This window comes from Trachurus trachurus (genome assembly GCF_905171665.1).
Source record: "Trachurus trachurus genome assembly, contig: scaffold_247_arrow_ctg1, whole genome shotgun sequence".
Taxonomy (NCBI): Eukaryota; Metazoa; Chordata; class Actinopteri; order Carangiformes; family Carangidae; genus Trachurus; species Trachurus trachurus.
In genome coordinates this window covers 11,491-24,337 of record NW_028155152.1, presented here as the reverse complement: position 1 = coordinate 24,337, position 12,847 = coordinate 11,491, and the positions used below count along the sequence as shown (strand labels likewise).

The 12,847-nt window shown below is 41.3% G+C and overlaps 1 protein-coding gene across 1 annotated transcript; it reads left to right on the top strand.

Moving 5' to 3' along the window:
• Positions 1-831: 831 nt before the first annotated feature.
• LOC311008010 (putative nuclease HARBI1) lies at positions 832-1,829 on the top strand (the record flags this gene model as incomplete). The annotated part of the gene is made up of 1 exon (XM_084001441.1): positions 832-1,829. A coding segment is annotated over one exon (998 nt), but the record flags the coding sequence as incomplete, so codon positions are not given.
• Positions 1,830-12,847: the final 11,018 nt, after the last annotated feature.

Here is a 12,847-nt window from a genome sequence, read left to right as displayed (position 1 = left end):
GTATCCTATGTAAATAAACGGGTCTCCGCCATGGTCTCTGCATTGTATTGTTTTTATTAATAACTTTTTCCCGCCGCAACTCACGAATTCGTCTCGCGCACACAAAGGAAAACAAACTGCCGTTCATCTCAAACAGAAAAAAATGCCAGCCACCGTGAATTTCGCGTTGTTCATCATAACAATTATTCAACTACTGTTGATAAGGAGGAGCAACAGACTTGCCAGGCGGCAGAGAAGACTGAGGCGTTTCGCTCTTGCTCGGCTCAGAAGACGTCGTCTAATTGTACGTACCGGTATGCCAGATGACCTGCCAATTCTAGATACAGATCTGTACAACTACACCCTCTCCTGGAGAAACTTAAACATTACATAATTTTGTTTTCACATCACATAGGCCGGTGCATATTCTCATTTGTCCAGGTCATAGTATTTAAAAGGAGGTTAAATCGAAAGCAACCTGACTTAGTTATTTGTCTAGGAAGGAATTTCCTAGACAAATAACTAAGTCCAGTTGCTTTCGATTTAACCTCCTTTGAAACACATCACATAGCTTTCCTCCATGGCTGTCACACTACCAGTCACACATTTCATTACACTGTTATCATTTTTGTTATTACTATTTATTATTAACACATACAGTACATCTACATTTATTTATCTATTATATACATACACCTAAATTTATTTATTTACATACATTTACATGTATTATATACATACATTTACATTTATTATTTACATACATCTACATTTATTATCTACATTGTTCTCATCTTTATTTACAGCATGGTCAAAGATCACAATACTGTGTATTGAACCGCCATGTTCCAGTGCTGACCCTCTACTTTGACGGCCAAAGTGAGCTGCGGCCAGACTTTCGCCTCTCAAGACCCACACTTACCAACCTGATCAACATCCTCCGCTCCCCCATCGACCACGGCTGGGGTCATGACCTTGAGGTTCTGGTGTTTGTTTTCTGGTTGGCAAGTGCAACCTCTTACCGCGTCGTTTCCAGGGCATTCGACATACCACGCTCCACAGTTTATGACATTATCCACCGAGTAACTGATAAAGTTATCAGGCTCAAAAACAAAATCATCTCCTTTCCTCCCCACGATGAGCTTCGCAACATCGGTGCCGGCTTTGAGCGTCTGGCAGGATCTGCTGCATTAGCCAAGGTGGTAGGCAGCATTGACGGCTGCCACATTCGAATTAAGCCCAAAAGTGCAGACGCCCAATGCTACTTTAACAGGAAGCTTTTTTACTCTATTCAACTCCAGGCAGTGTGTGACCACCAGTGTCAATTTTTGGACATTTTTGTGGGTTACCCTGGTTCGGTCCACGATTCTCGCGTTCTAAAAAATAGCCCCCTCTTTGTAAACAGCCTGTACCCACCTGAAGGCTACTGCATTCTGGGGGATGGGGGATACCCCTGCTTGTCACAGCCCATCACACTCATCACACCCTACAGGGAGCCTGTGAGGAATGCAGTAGAGGCCAGATTCAACCGACACCATGCCAAGGCCCGTTCAGTCATTGAACGAGCCTTCGGCATCATGAAGACCAGGTGGCGATCTATTTTTTTTAAGGCCCTGGAAGTGCACCCAGCTTTTGCCGTCAAGGTCATCGCCTGCTGTGCAATCTTGCACAACCTGTGCCTCAGGGATGGTGACATTGTTGAGCCAGTGGAGGAACAACCTGAGCCAGATGCTGGAGGTGCTGAGCTTCACCCAGAGCTGCAGTGTGGGGAGCGACTCCGCAGTCGCATGGCTGCTGCAGTTTCTGCGCCGAATATCAATCCTCCAGCTCTGCAGGATCATGATTATTGAAGAGACAAAAATCAAATCAAAAATGTTAATAATTTAATCTTAGATCATTTATTCTCTCTCTCTCTCTCACAAATTTAATTCTCTTCTCTTCACCTGTCCTCTTATCTTCTCAAGTTGCAATTAATGTAAATAGTTTCAGTAGCTCATAGTTATAGATAGTATAGTAGATAGTGATAGAACGTAGCCTTTAATGTGTTTTATATGCTCACTGTTTAAACGAGTATAATGAAATGTTCATAGTAGTAGTAGTAGTATAGTATTTCTTGTCGGTGTTCACCTGTGTGTGATAAAGACCTGTATTTCAATTGATAACAAAGTGGGGCATACTTTTTTGTTATTTATTACGTTCACATTTTCTCTACAATTCTTTCGAGGAGGCTCAAAAGTCTCTCCTCCCTGGCCTCCTCCCTTTTCTCCCTTTCCTCTGCCCTCTTCTCCTGCCTCTCCATCAGCTCTACCACCGGGTCCTCCCGCCGCTGACGCTTTGGAGGAGCTGGCTCAGACTCTGGCTCAGACTCCTGGTCCACACCCTGACTTTCCTGCTCTGGTGGCACTGAATCAGGGGAGGCTGATGCCGGGACTAGAGGGTTCTCCCCCCAGGCTGAGGCAATGAGGCAAGGAGGCTGAATAGAAGGCCTCCCGCCTATTGCCTCATCCATCAGGGAGAACCACTTCCAGTTCCCGGCAGTGGCCTCCCCTGATTCAGTGCCACTCCCTGTTGGTGGCTTCCTCAGCTCCTGCACACATTGCAATATACACACATTTGATGTATGCAATTAATGTAGTGTTCGTTTATAATGCTAAACACAGCAAAGAAAATATACAAAAGTAAAAGTCACTGTACTTTCATCTATGTCGGGCATGTCCAATCTATTCCACAGAGGACCGAGTGGCTGCAGATTTTCTTTCCAACCAAGCAGCAGCGCACCAGACCTGATTCATTTAATCAGCTGATCTCAGTCTTCAGACAGCTGATCAGTAAAAGTGTGTGCTCTTGGGTGGTTGGAACAAAAACCTGCAGCCACTTGGCCCTTTGTGGAATAGTTTGGACATGCCTGGTCTATGCTTTCACAAAATAGAGCTGTAGTTAATTATGATGCATCCTAACCTTGTAGGTCTTTTTAAGGTTTTCCCACTTCTTGGCTGCCCGGGCAGGAGTCACCACCCCAGTCAGCCCCATTTCTTTCAGAACAGCTCTACAAAATGCAATAACAAGTACAGGATGAAAAACAACAACAATTAACCTATCATTAATGCTGTCAGTGTCAAATGCTGATAAGTAATTTAACCATGAGTAATTTAAACAGTAATTTCGTCAAAAGTCTGTGTCATTTTACAGTTGTGTTCAGTTTTCATCTTAATAAGATAACGTTACAACTTAACAAGAATATGACACAATGATGACTCATGATGATTTCGGACGAAGCCGTTACGTTTACTCACTCCCAACCGGCTGCGGAGGCGAAGCGTTTCCCCGAGAACAGCCGGTCGTTCGCTTTCCTCAGCCGGATGAGGGCTGCCACATCGTCGTCGGTCCCTGGGAGATTAAAACAAATTAACGATCTTCTCCCGTGCTTATCTGACACTTGTGTAATTTCGCTAACGTTACTTATTAATTAAAATAGGCTGTAGTCCATTTTTACGCTAGCTTAACCTGGAAAAATAGCATTACCTGTAGTACTGAGCTCGGTCCTACTCATGATTGATGCCGTAATGGCTTAATGCGTAACCCCGTCATGCCCCCCAGTAACTTTTTAAATAGTATTGCATATTAACAAACTATTTTCAACTTCGGAATCAAACGTTAAACGGAAAAATTACTTACACTTGTAACAGAGATGTTCCTCACGCCCGTCCGCCATTCTCTCTTGAATGCGTCTTCTTCTTCTTCTTCTTCTTCTTCTTCTTTTCGTTTCTTGAATGCGTCTAGCAATGCATGATGGGATATCTTGCTCCGGTTAGTGACCATCGGATGCTCACTACATTCCGCGGTGGATTGTGGGATAGATTCAGTGCACTATATAGTGAATATTAATAATCACTAAACATTCGGACACCACTACAAAATGGCGTGGTCACTATATAGTGCACTATATAGTGGTTAGGGGGTGATTTCGGACACAGCCCAATTTTTTTTTTTTTTTTTTGACCAAAAATTTATTTTTTTCCAAACTCGGATATATCATCTGGGGGTCCGAGGGGAGTCCAACGCAGAAGGTTTGGTTGAAATCGGGCCGGTGGTTTTGGAGAAAATGACCAAAAACCAAACAGGCGATTTTAAAAAGACGACAGGTACGTGCCTGTCGTCTTTTTTTGACCAAATTTTTTTTTTTTTTTTGACCAAAAATTTAATTTTTTCCAAACTCTGATATATCATCTGGGGGTCCGAGGGGAGTCCAACGCAGAAGGTTTGGTTGAAATCGGGCCGGTGGTTTTGGAGAAAATGACCAAAAACCAAACAGGCGATTTTAAAAAGACAACAGGTACGCGCCTGTAGTCTTTTTTTGACCAATTTTTTTTTTTTTTTATACCAAAAATTAAAATTTCTCCAAACTCGGATATATCATCTGGGGGTCCGAGGGGAGTCCAACGCAGAAGGTTTGGTTGAAATCGGGCCGGTGGTTTTGGAGAAAATGACCAAAAACCAAACAGGCGATTTTAAAAAGACGACAGGTACGCGCCTGTCGTCTTTTTTTGACCAAATTTTTTTTTTTTTTTGACCAAAAATTAAAATTTCTCCAAATTTCTCCAAACTCGGATATATCATCTGGGGGTCCGAGGGGAGTCCAACGCAGAAGGTTTGGTTGAAATCGGGCCGGTGGTTTTGGAGAAAATGACCAAAAACCAAACAGGCGATTTTAAAAAGACGACAGGTACGCGCCTGTCGTCTTTTTTTGACCAAATTTCTTTTTTTTTTTTTTGACCAAAAATTTAATTTTTTCCAAACTCGGATATATCATCTGGGGGTCCGAGGGGAGTCCAACGCAGAAGGTTTGGTTGAAATCGGGCCGGTGGTTTTGGAGAAAATGACCAAAAACCAAACAGGCGATTTTAAAAAGACGACAGGTACGCGCCTGTCGTCTTTTTTTGACCAAATTTTTTTTTTTTTATACCAAAAATTAAAATTTCTCCAAACTCGGATATATCATCTGGGGGTCCGAGGGGAGTCCAACGCAGAAGGTTTGGTTGAAATCGGGCCGGTGGTTTTGGAGAAAATGACCAAAAACCAAAAAGGCGATTTTAAAAAGACGACAGGTACGGGCCTGTCGTCTTTTTTTGACCAAATTTTTTTTTTTTTTTGACCAAAAATTAAAATTTCTCCAAATTTCTCCAAACTCGGATATATCATCTGGGGGTCCGAGGGGAGTCCAACGCAGAAGGTTTGGTTGAAATCGGGCCGGTGGTTTTGGAGAAAATGACCAAAAACCAAACAGGCGATTTTAAAAAGACGACAGGTACGCGCCTGTCGTCTTTTTTTGACCAAATTTTTTTTTTTTTTTGACCAAAAATTAAAATTTCTCCAAATTTCTCCAAACTCGGATATATCATCTGGGGGTCCGAGGGGAGTCCAACGCAGAAGGTTTGGTTGAAATCGGGCCGGTGGTTTTGGAGAAAATGACCAAAAACCAAACAGGCGATTTTAAAAAGACGACAGGTACGCGCCTGTCGTTTTTTTTTGACCAATTTTTTTTTTTTTTTTTTTGACCAAAAATTTAAATTTCTTCAAATTTCTCCAAACGCGGATATATCATCTGGGGGTCCGAGGGGAGTCCAACGCAGAAGGTTTGGTTGAAATCGGGCCGGTGGTTTTGGAGAAAATGACCAAAAACCAAACAGGCGATTTTAAAAAGACGACAGGTACGCGCCTGTCTTTTTTTGACCAATTTTTTTTTTTTTTTTGACCAAAAATTAAAATTTCTCCAAACTCGGATATATCATCTGGGGGTCCGAGGGGAGTCCAACGCAGAAGGTTTGGTTGAAATCGGGCCGGTGGTTCAGGAGAAAATGACCAAAAACCAAACAGGCGATTTTAAAAAGACGACAGGTACGCGCCTGTCGTCTTTTTTTGACCAATTTTTTTTTTTTTTTTGACCAAAAATTAAAATTTCTTCAAATTTCTCCAAACTCGGATATATCATCTGGGGGTCCGAGGGGAGTCCAACGCAGAAGGTTTGGTTGAAATCGGGCCGGTGGTTTTGGAGAAAATGACCAAAAACCAAACAGGCGATTTTAAAAAGACGACAGGTACGCGCCTGTCGTCTTTTTTTGACCAAATTTTTTTTTTTTTTTGACCAAAAATTAAAATTTCTCCAAATTTCTCCAAACTCGGATATATCATCTGGGGGTCCGAGGGGAGTCCAACGCAGAAGGTTTGGTTGAAATCGGGCCGGTGGTTTTGGAGAAAATGACCAAAAACCAAACAGGCGATTTTAAAAAGACGACAGGTACGCGCCTGTCGTTTTTTTTTGACCAATTTTTTTTTTTTTTTTTTTGACCAAAAATTTAAATTTTTTAAAATTTCTCCAAACGCGGATATATCATCTGGGGGTCCGAGGGGAGTCCAACGCAGAAGGTTTGGTTGAAATCGGGCCGGTGGTTTTGGAGAAAATGACCAAAAACCAAACAGGCGATTTTAAAAAGACGACAGGTACGCGCCTGTCGTCTTTTTTTGACCAATTTTTTTTTTTTTTATACCAAAAATTAAAATTTCTCCAAACTCGGATATATCATCTGGGGGTCCGAGGGGAGTCCAACGCAGAAGGTTTGGTTGAAATCGGGCCGGTGGTTTTGGAGAAAATGACCAAAAACCAAACAGGCGATTTTAAAAAGACGACAGGTACGCGCCTGTCGTCTTTTTTGACCAAAATTTTTTTTTTTTGACCAAAAATTAAAATTTCTCCAAACTCGGATATATCATCTGGGGGTCCGAGGGGAGTCCAACGCAGAAGGTTTGGTTGAAATCGGGCCGGTGGTTTTGGAGAAAATGACCAAAAACCAAACAGGCGATTTTAAAAAGACGACAGGTACGCGCCTGTCGTCTTTTTTTGACCAAATTTTTTTTTTTTTTTGACCAAAAATTAAAATTTCTCCAAATTTCTCCAAACTCGGATATATCATCTGGGGGTCCGAGGGGAGTCCAACGCAGAAGGTTTGGTTGAAATCGGGCCGGTGGTTTTGGAGAAAATGACCAAAAACCAAACAGGCGATTTTAAAAAGACGACAGGTACGCGCCTGTCGTTTTTTTTTGACCAATTTTTTTTTTTTTTTTTTTTACCAAAAATTTAAATTTCTTCAAATTTCTCCAAACTCGGATATATCATCTGGGGGTCCGAGGGGAGTCCAACGCAGAAGGTTTGGTTGAAATCGGGCCGGTGGTTTTGGAGAAAATGACCAAAAACCAAACAGGCGATTTTAAAAAGACGACAGGTACGCGCCTGTCTTTTTTTGACCAATTTTTTTTTTTTTTTTTGACCAAAAATTAAAATTTCTCCAAACTCGGATATATCATCTGGGGGTCCGAGGGGAGTCCAACGCAGAAGGTTTGGTTGAAATCGGGCCGGTGGTTTTGGAGAAAATGACCAAAAACCAAACAGGCGATTTTAAAAAGACGACAGGTACGCGCCTGTCGTCTTTTTTTGACCAAATTTTTTTTTTTTTTATACCAAAAATTAAAATTTCTCCAAACTCGGATATATCATCTGGGGGTCCGAGGGAAGTCCAACGCAGAAGGTTTGGTTGAAATCGGGCCGGTGGTTTTGGAGAAAATGACCAAAAACCAAACAGGCGATTTTAAAAAGACGACAGGTACGCGCCTGTCGTCTTTTTTTGACCAATTTTTTTTTTTTTTTATACCAAAAATTAAAATTTCTCCAAACTCGGATATATCATCTGGGGGTCCGAGGGGAGTCCAACGCAGAAGGTTTGGTTGAAATCGGGCCGGTGGTTTTGGAGAAAATGACCAAAAACCAAACAGGCGATTTTAAAAAGACGACAGGTACGCGCCTGTCGTCTTTTTTTGACCAAATTTTTTTTTTTTTTTTTGACCAAAAATTTAATTTTTTCCAAACTCGGATATATCATCTGGGGGTCCGAGGGGAGTCCAACGCAGAAGGTTTGGTTGAAATCGGGCCGGTGGTTTTGGAGAAAATGACCAAAAACCAAACAGGCGATTTTAAAAAGACGACAGGTAAGCGCCTGTCGTCTTTTTTTGACCAAATTTTTTTTTTTTTTTTGACCAAAAATTAATTTTTTCCAAACTCGGACATATATTCTGGGGGTCCGAGGGGAGTCCAACGCAGAAGGTTTGGTTGAAATCGGGCCGGTGGTTTTGGAGAAAATGACCAAAAACCAAACAGGCGATTTTAAAAAGACGACAGGTACGCGCCTGTCGTCTTTTTTTGACCAAATTTTTTTTTTTTTTTTTGACCAAAAATTTAATTTTTTCCAAACTCGGATATATCATCTGGGGGTCCGAGGGGAGTCCAACGCAGAAGGTTTGGTTGAAATCGGGCCGGTGGTTTTGGAGAAAATGACCAAAAACCAAACAGGCGATTTTAAAAAGACGACAGGTACGCGCCTGTCGTCTTTTTTTGACCAAATTTTTTTTTTTTTTATACCAAAAATTTAATTTTTTCCAAACTCTGATATATCATCTGGGGGTCCGAGGGGAGTCCAACGCAGAAGGTTTGGTTGAAATCGGGCCGGTGGTTTTGGAGAAAATGACCAAAAACCAAACAGGCGATTTTAAAAAGACGACAGGTACGCGCCTGTAGTCTTTTTTTGACCAATTTTTTTTTTTTTTTATACCAAAAATTAAAATTTCTCCAAACTCGGATATATCATCTGGGGGTCCGAGGGGAGTCCAACGCAGAAGGTTTGGTTGAAATCGGGCCGGTGGTTTTGGAGAAAATGACCAAAAACCAAACAGGCGATTTTAAAAAGACGACAGGTACGTGCCTGTCGTCTTTTTTTGACCAAATTTTTTTTTTTTTTGACCAAAAATTAAAATTTCTCCAAATTTCTCCAAACTCGGATATATCATCTGGGGGTCCGAGGGGAGTCCAACGCAGAAGGTTTGGTTGAAATCGGGCCGGTGGTTTTGGAGAAAATGACCAAAAACCAAACAGGCGATTTTAAAAAGACGACAGGTACGCGCCTGTCTTTTTTTGACCATTTTTTTTTTTTTTTTTGACCAAAAATTAAAATTTCTCCAAACTCGGATATATCATCTGGGGGTCCGAGGGGAGTCCAACGCAGAAGGTTTGGTTGAAATCGGGCCGGTGGTTTTGGAGAAAATGACCAAAAACCAAACAGGCGATTTTAAAAAGACGACAGGTACGCGCCTGTCGTCTTTTTTTGACCAAATTTTTTTTTTTTTTATACCAAAAATTAAAATTTCTCCAAACTCGGATATATCATCTGGGGGTCCGAGGGGAGTCCAACGCAGAAGGTTTGGTTGAAATCGGGCCGGTGGTTTTGGAGAAAATGACCAAAAACCAAACAGGCGATTTTAAAAAGACGACAGGTACGCGCCTGTCGTCTTTTTTTGACCAAATTTTTTTTTTTTTTATACCAAAAATTAAAATTTCTCCAAACTCGGATATATCATCTGGGGGTCCGAGGGAAGTCCAACGCAGAAGGTTTGGTTGAAATCGGGCCGGTGGTTTTGGAGAAAATGACCAAAAACCAAACAGGCGATTTTAAAAAGACGACAGGTACGCGCCTGTCGTCTTTTTTTGACCAATTTTTTTTTTTTTTTATACCAAAAATTAAAATTTCTCCAAACTCGGATATATCATCTGGGGGTCCGAGGGGAGTCCAACGCAGAAGGTTTGGTTGAAATCGGGCCGGTGGTTTTGGAGAAAATGACCAAAAACCAAACAGGCGATTTTAAAAAGACGACAGGTACGCGCCTGTCGTCTTTTTTTGACCAAATTTTTTTTTTTTTTTTTGACCAAAAATTTAATTTTTTCCAAACTCGGATATATCATCTGGGGGTCCGAGGGGAGTCCAACGCAGAAGGTTTGGTTGAAATCGGGCCGGTGGTTTTGGAGAAAATGACCAAAAACCAAACAGGCGATTTTAAAAAGACGACAGGTACGCGCCTGTCGTCTTTTTTTGACCAAATTTTTTTTTTTTTTTTGACCAAAAATTAATTTTTTCCAAACTCGGACATATATTCTGGGGGTCCGAGGGGAGTCCAACGCAGAAGGTTTGGTTGAAATCGGGCCGGTGGTTTTGGAGAAAATGACCAAAAACCAAACAGGCGATTTTAAAAAGACGACAGGTACGCGCCTGTCGTCTTTTTTTGACCAAATTTTTTTTTTTTTTTTTAACCAAAAATTTAATTTTTTCCAAACTCGGATATATCATCTGGGGGTCCGAGGGGAGTCCAACGCAGAAGGTTTGGTTGAAATCGGGCCGGTGGTTTTGGAGAAAATGACCAAAAACCAAACAGGCGATTTTAAAAAGACGACAGGTACGCGCCTGTCGTCTTTTTTTGACCAATTTTTTTTTTTTTTTATACCAAAAATTAAAATTTCTCCAAACTCGGATATATCATCTGGGGGTCCGAGGGGAGTCCAACGCAGAAGGTTTGGTTGAAATCGGGCCGGTGGTTTTGGAGAAAATGACCAAAAACCAAACAGGCGATTTTAAAAAGACGACAGGTACGCGCCTGTCGTCTTTTTTTGACCAAATTTTTTTTTTTTTTTTTGACCAAAAATTTAATTTTTTCCAAACTCGGATATATCATCTGGGGGTCCGAGGGGAGTCCAACGCAGAAGGTTTGGTTGAAATCGGGCCGGTGGTTTTGGAGAAAATGACCAAAAACCAAACAGGCGATTTTAAAAAGACGACAGGTACGCGCCTGTCGTCTTTTTTTGACCAAATTTTTTTTTTTTTTATACCAAAAATTAAAATTTCTCCAAACTCGGATATATCATCTGGGGGTCCGAGGGGAGTCCAACGCAGAAGGTTTGGTTGAAATCGGGCCGGTGGTTTTGGAGAAAATGACCAAAAACCAAACAGGCGATTTTAAAAAGACGACAGGTACGCGCCTGTCATCTTTTTTTGACCAAATTTTTTTTTTTTTTTTTGACCAAAAATTTAATTTTTTCCAAACTCGGATATATCATCTGGGGGTCCGAGGGGAGTCCAACGCAGAAGGTTTGGTTGAAATCGGGCCGGTGGTTTTGGAGAAAATGACCAAAAACCAAACAGGCGATTTTAAAAAGACGACAGGTACGCGCCTGTCTTTTTTTGACCAATTTTTTTTTTTTTTTTGACCAAAAATTAAAATTTCTCCAAACTCGGATATATCATCTGGGGGTCCGAGGGGAGTCCAACGCAGAAGGTTTGGTTGAAATCGGGCCGGTGGTTTTGGAGAAAATGACCAAAAACCAAACAGGCGATTTTAAAAAGACGACAGGTACGGGCCTGTCGTCTTTTTTTGACCAAATTTTTTTTTTTTTTTGACCAAAAATTAAAATTTCTCCAAATTTCTCCAAACTCGGATATATCATCTGGGGGTCCGAGGGGAGTCCAACGCAGAAGGTTTGGTTGAAATCGGGCCGGTGGTTTTGGAGAAAATGACCAAAAACCAAACAGGCGATTTTAAAAAGACGACAGGTACGCGCCTGTCGTCTTTTTTTGACCAATTTTTTTTTTTTTTTATACCAAAAATTAAAATTTCTCCAAACTCGGATATATCATCTGGGGGTCCGAGGGGAGTCCAACGCAGAAGGTTTGGTTGAAATCGGGCCGGTGGTTTTGGAGAAAATGACCAAAAACCAAACAGGCGATTTTAAAAAGACGACAGGTACGCGCCTGTCGTTTTTTTTTGACCAATTTTTTTTTTTTTTTTGACCAAAAATTAAAATTTCTCCAAACTCGGATATATCATCTGGGGGTCCGAGGGGAGTCCAACGCAGAAGGTTTGGTTGAAATCGGGCCGGTGGTTTTGGAGAAAATGACCAAAAACCAAACAGACGATTTTAAAAAGACGACAGGTACGCGCCTGTCGTCTTTTTTTGACCAAATTTTTTTTTTTTTTATACCAAAAATTAAAATTTCTCCAAACTCGGATATATCATCTGGGGGTCCGAGGGGAGTCCAACGCAGAAGGTTTGGTTGAAATCGGGCCGGTGGTTTTGGAGAAAATGACCAAAAACCAAACAGGCGATTTTAAAAAGACGACAGGTACGGGCCTGTCGTCTTTTTTTGACCAAATTTTTTTTTTTTTTTTGACCAAAAATTTAAATTTCTCCAAATTTCTCCAAACTCGGATATATCATCTGGGGGTCCGAGGGGAGTCCAACGCAGAAGGTTTGGTTGAAATCGGGCCGGTGGTTTTGGAGAAAATGACCAAAAACCAAACAGGCGATTTTAAAAAGACGACAGGTACGCGCCTGTCGTTTTTTTTTGACCAATTTTTTTTTTTTTTTTTTGACCAAAAATTTAAATTTCTTCAAATTTCTCCAAACTCGGATATATCATCTGGGGGTCCGAGGGGAGTCCAACGCAGAAGGTTTGGTTGAAATCGGGCCGGTGGTTTTGGAGAAAATGACCAAAAACCAAACAGGCGATTTTAAAAAGACGACAGGTACGCGCCTGTCGTCTTTTTTTGACCAAATTTTTTTTTTTTTATACCAAAAATTAAAATTTCTCCAAACTCGGATATATCATCTGGGGGTCCGAGGGGAGTCCAACGCAGAAGGTTTGGTTGAAATCGGGCCGGTGGTTTTGGAGAAAATGACCAAAAACCAAACAGGCGATTTTAAAAAGACGACAGGTACGCGCCTGTCGTTTTTTTTTGACCAATTTTTTTTTTTTTTTTGACCAAAAATTAAAATTTCTCCAAACTCGGATATATCATCTGGGGGTCCGAGGGGAGTCCAACGCAGAAGGTTTGGTTGAAATCGGGCCGGTGGTTTTGGAGAAAATGACCAAAAACCAAACAGGCGATTTTAAAAAGACGACAGGTACGCGCCTGTCGTCTTTTTTTGACCAAATTTTTT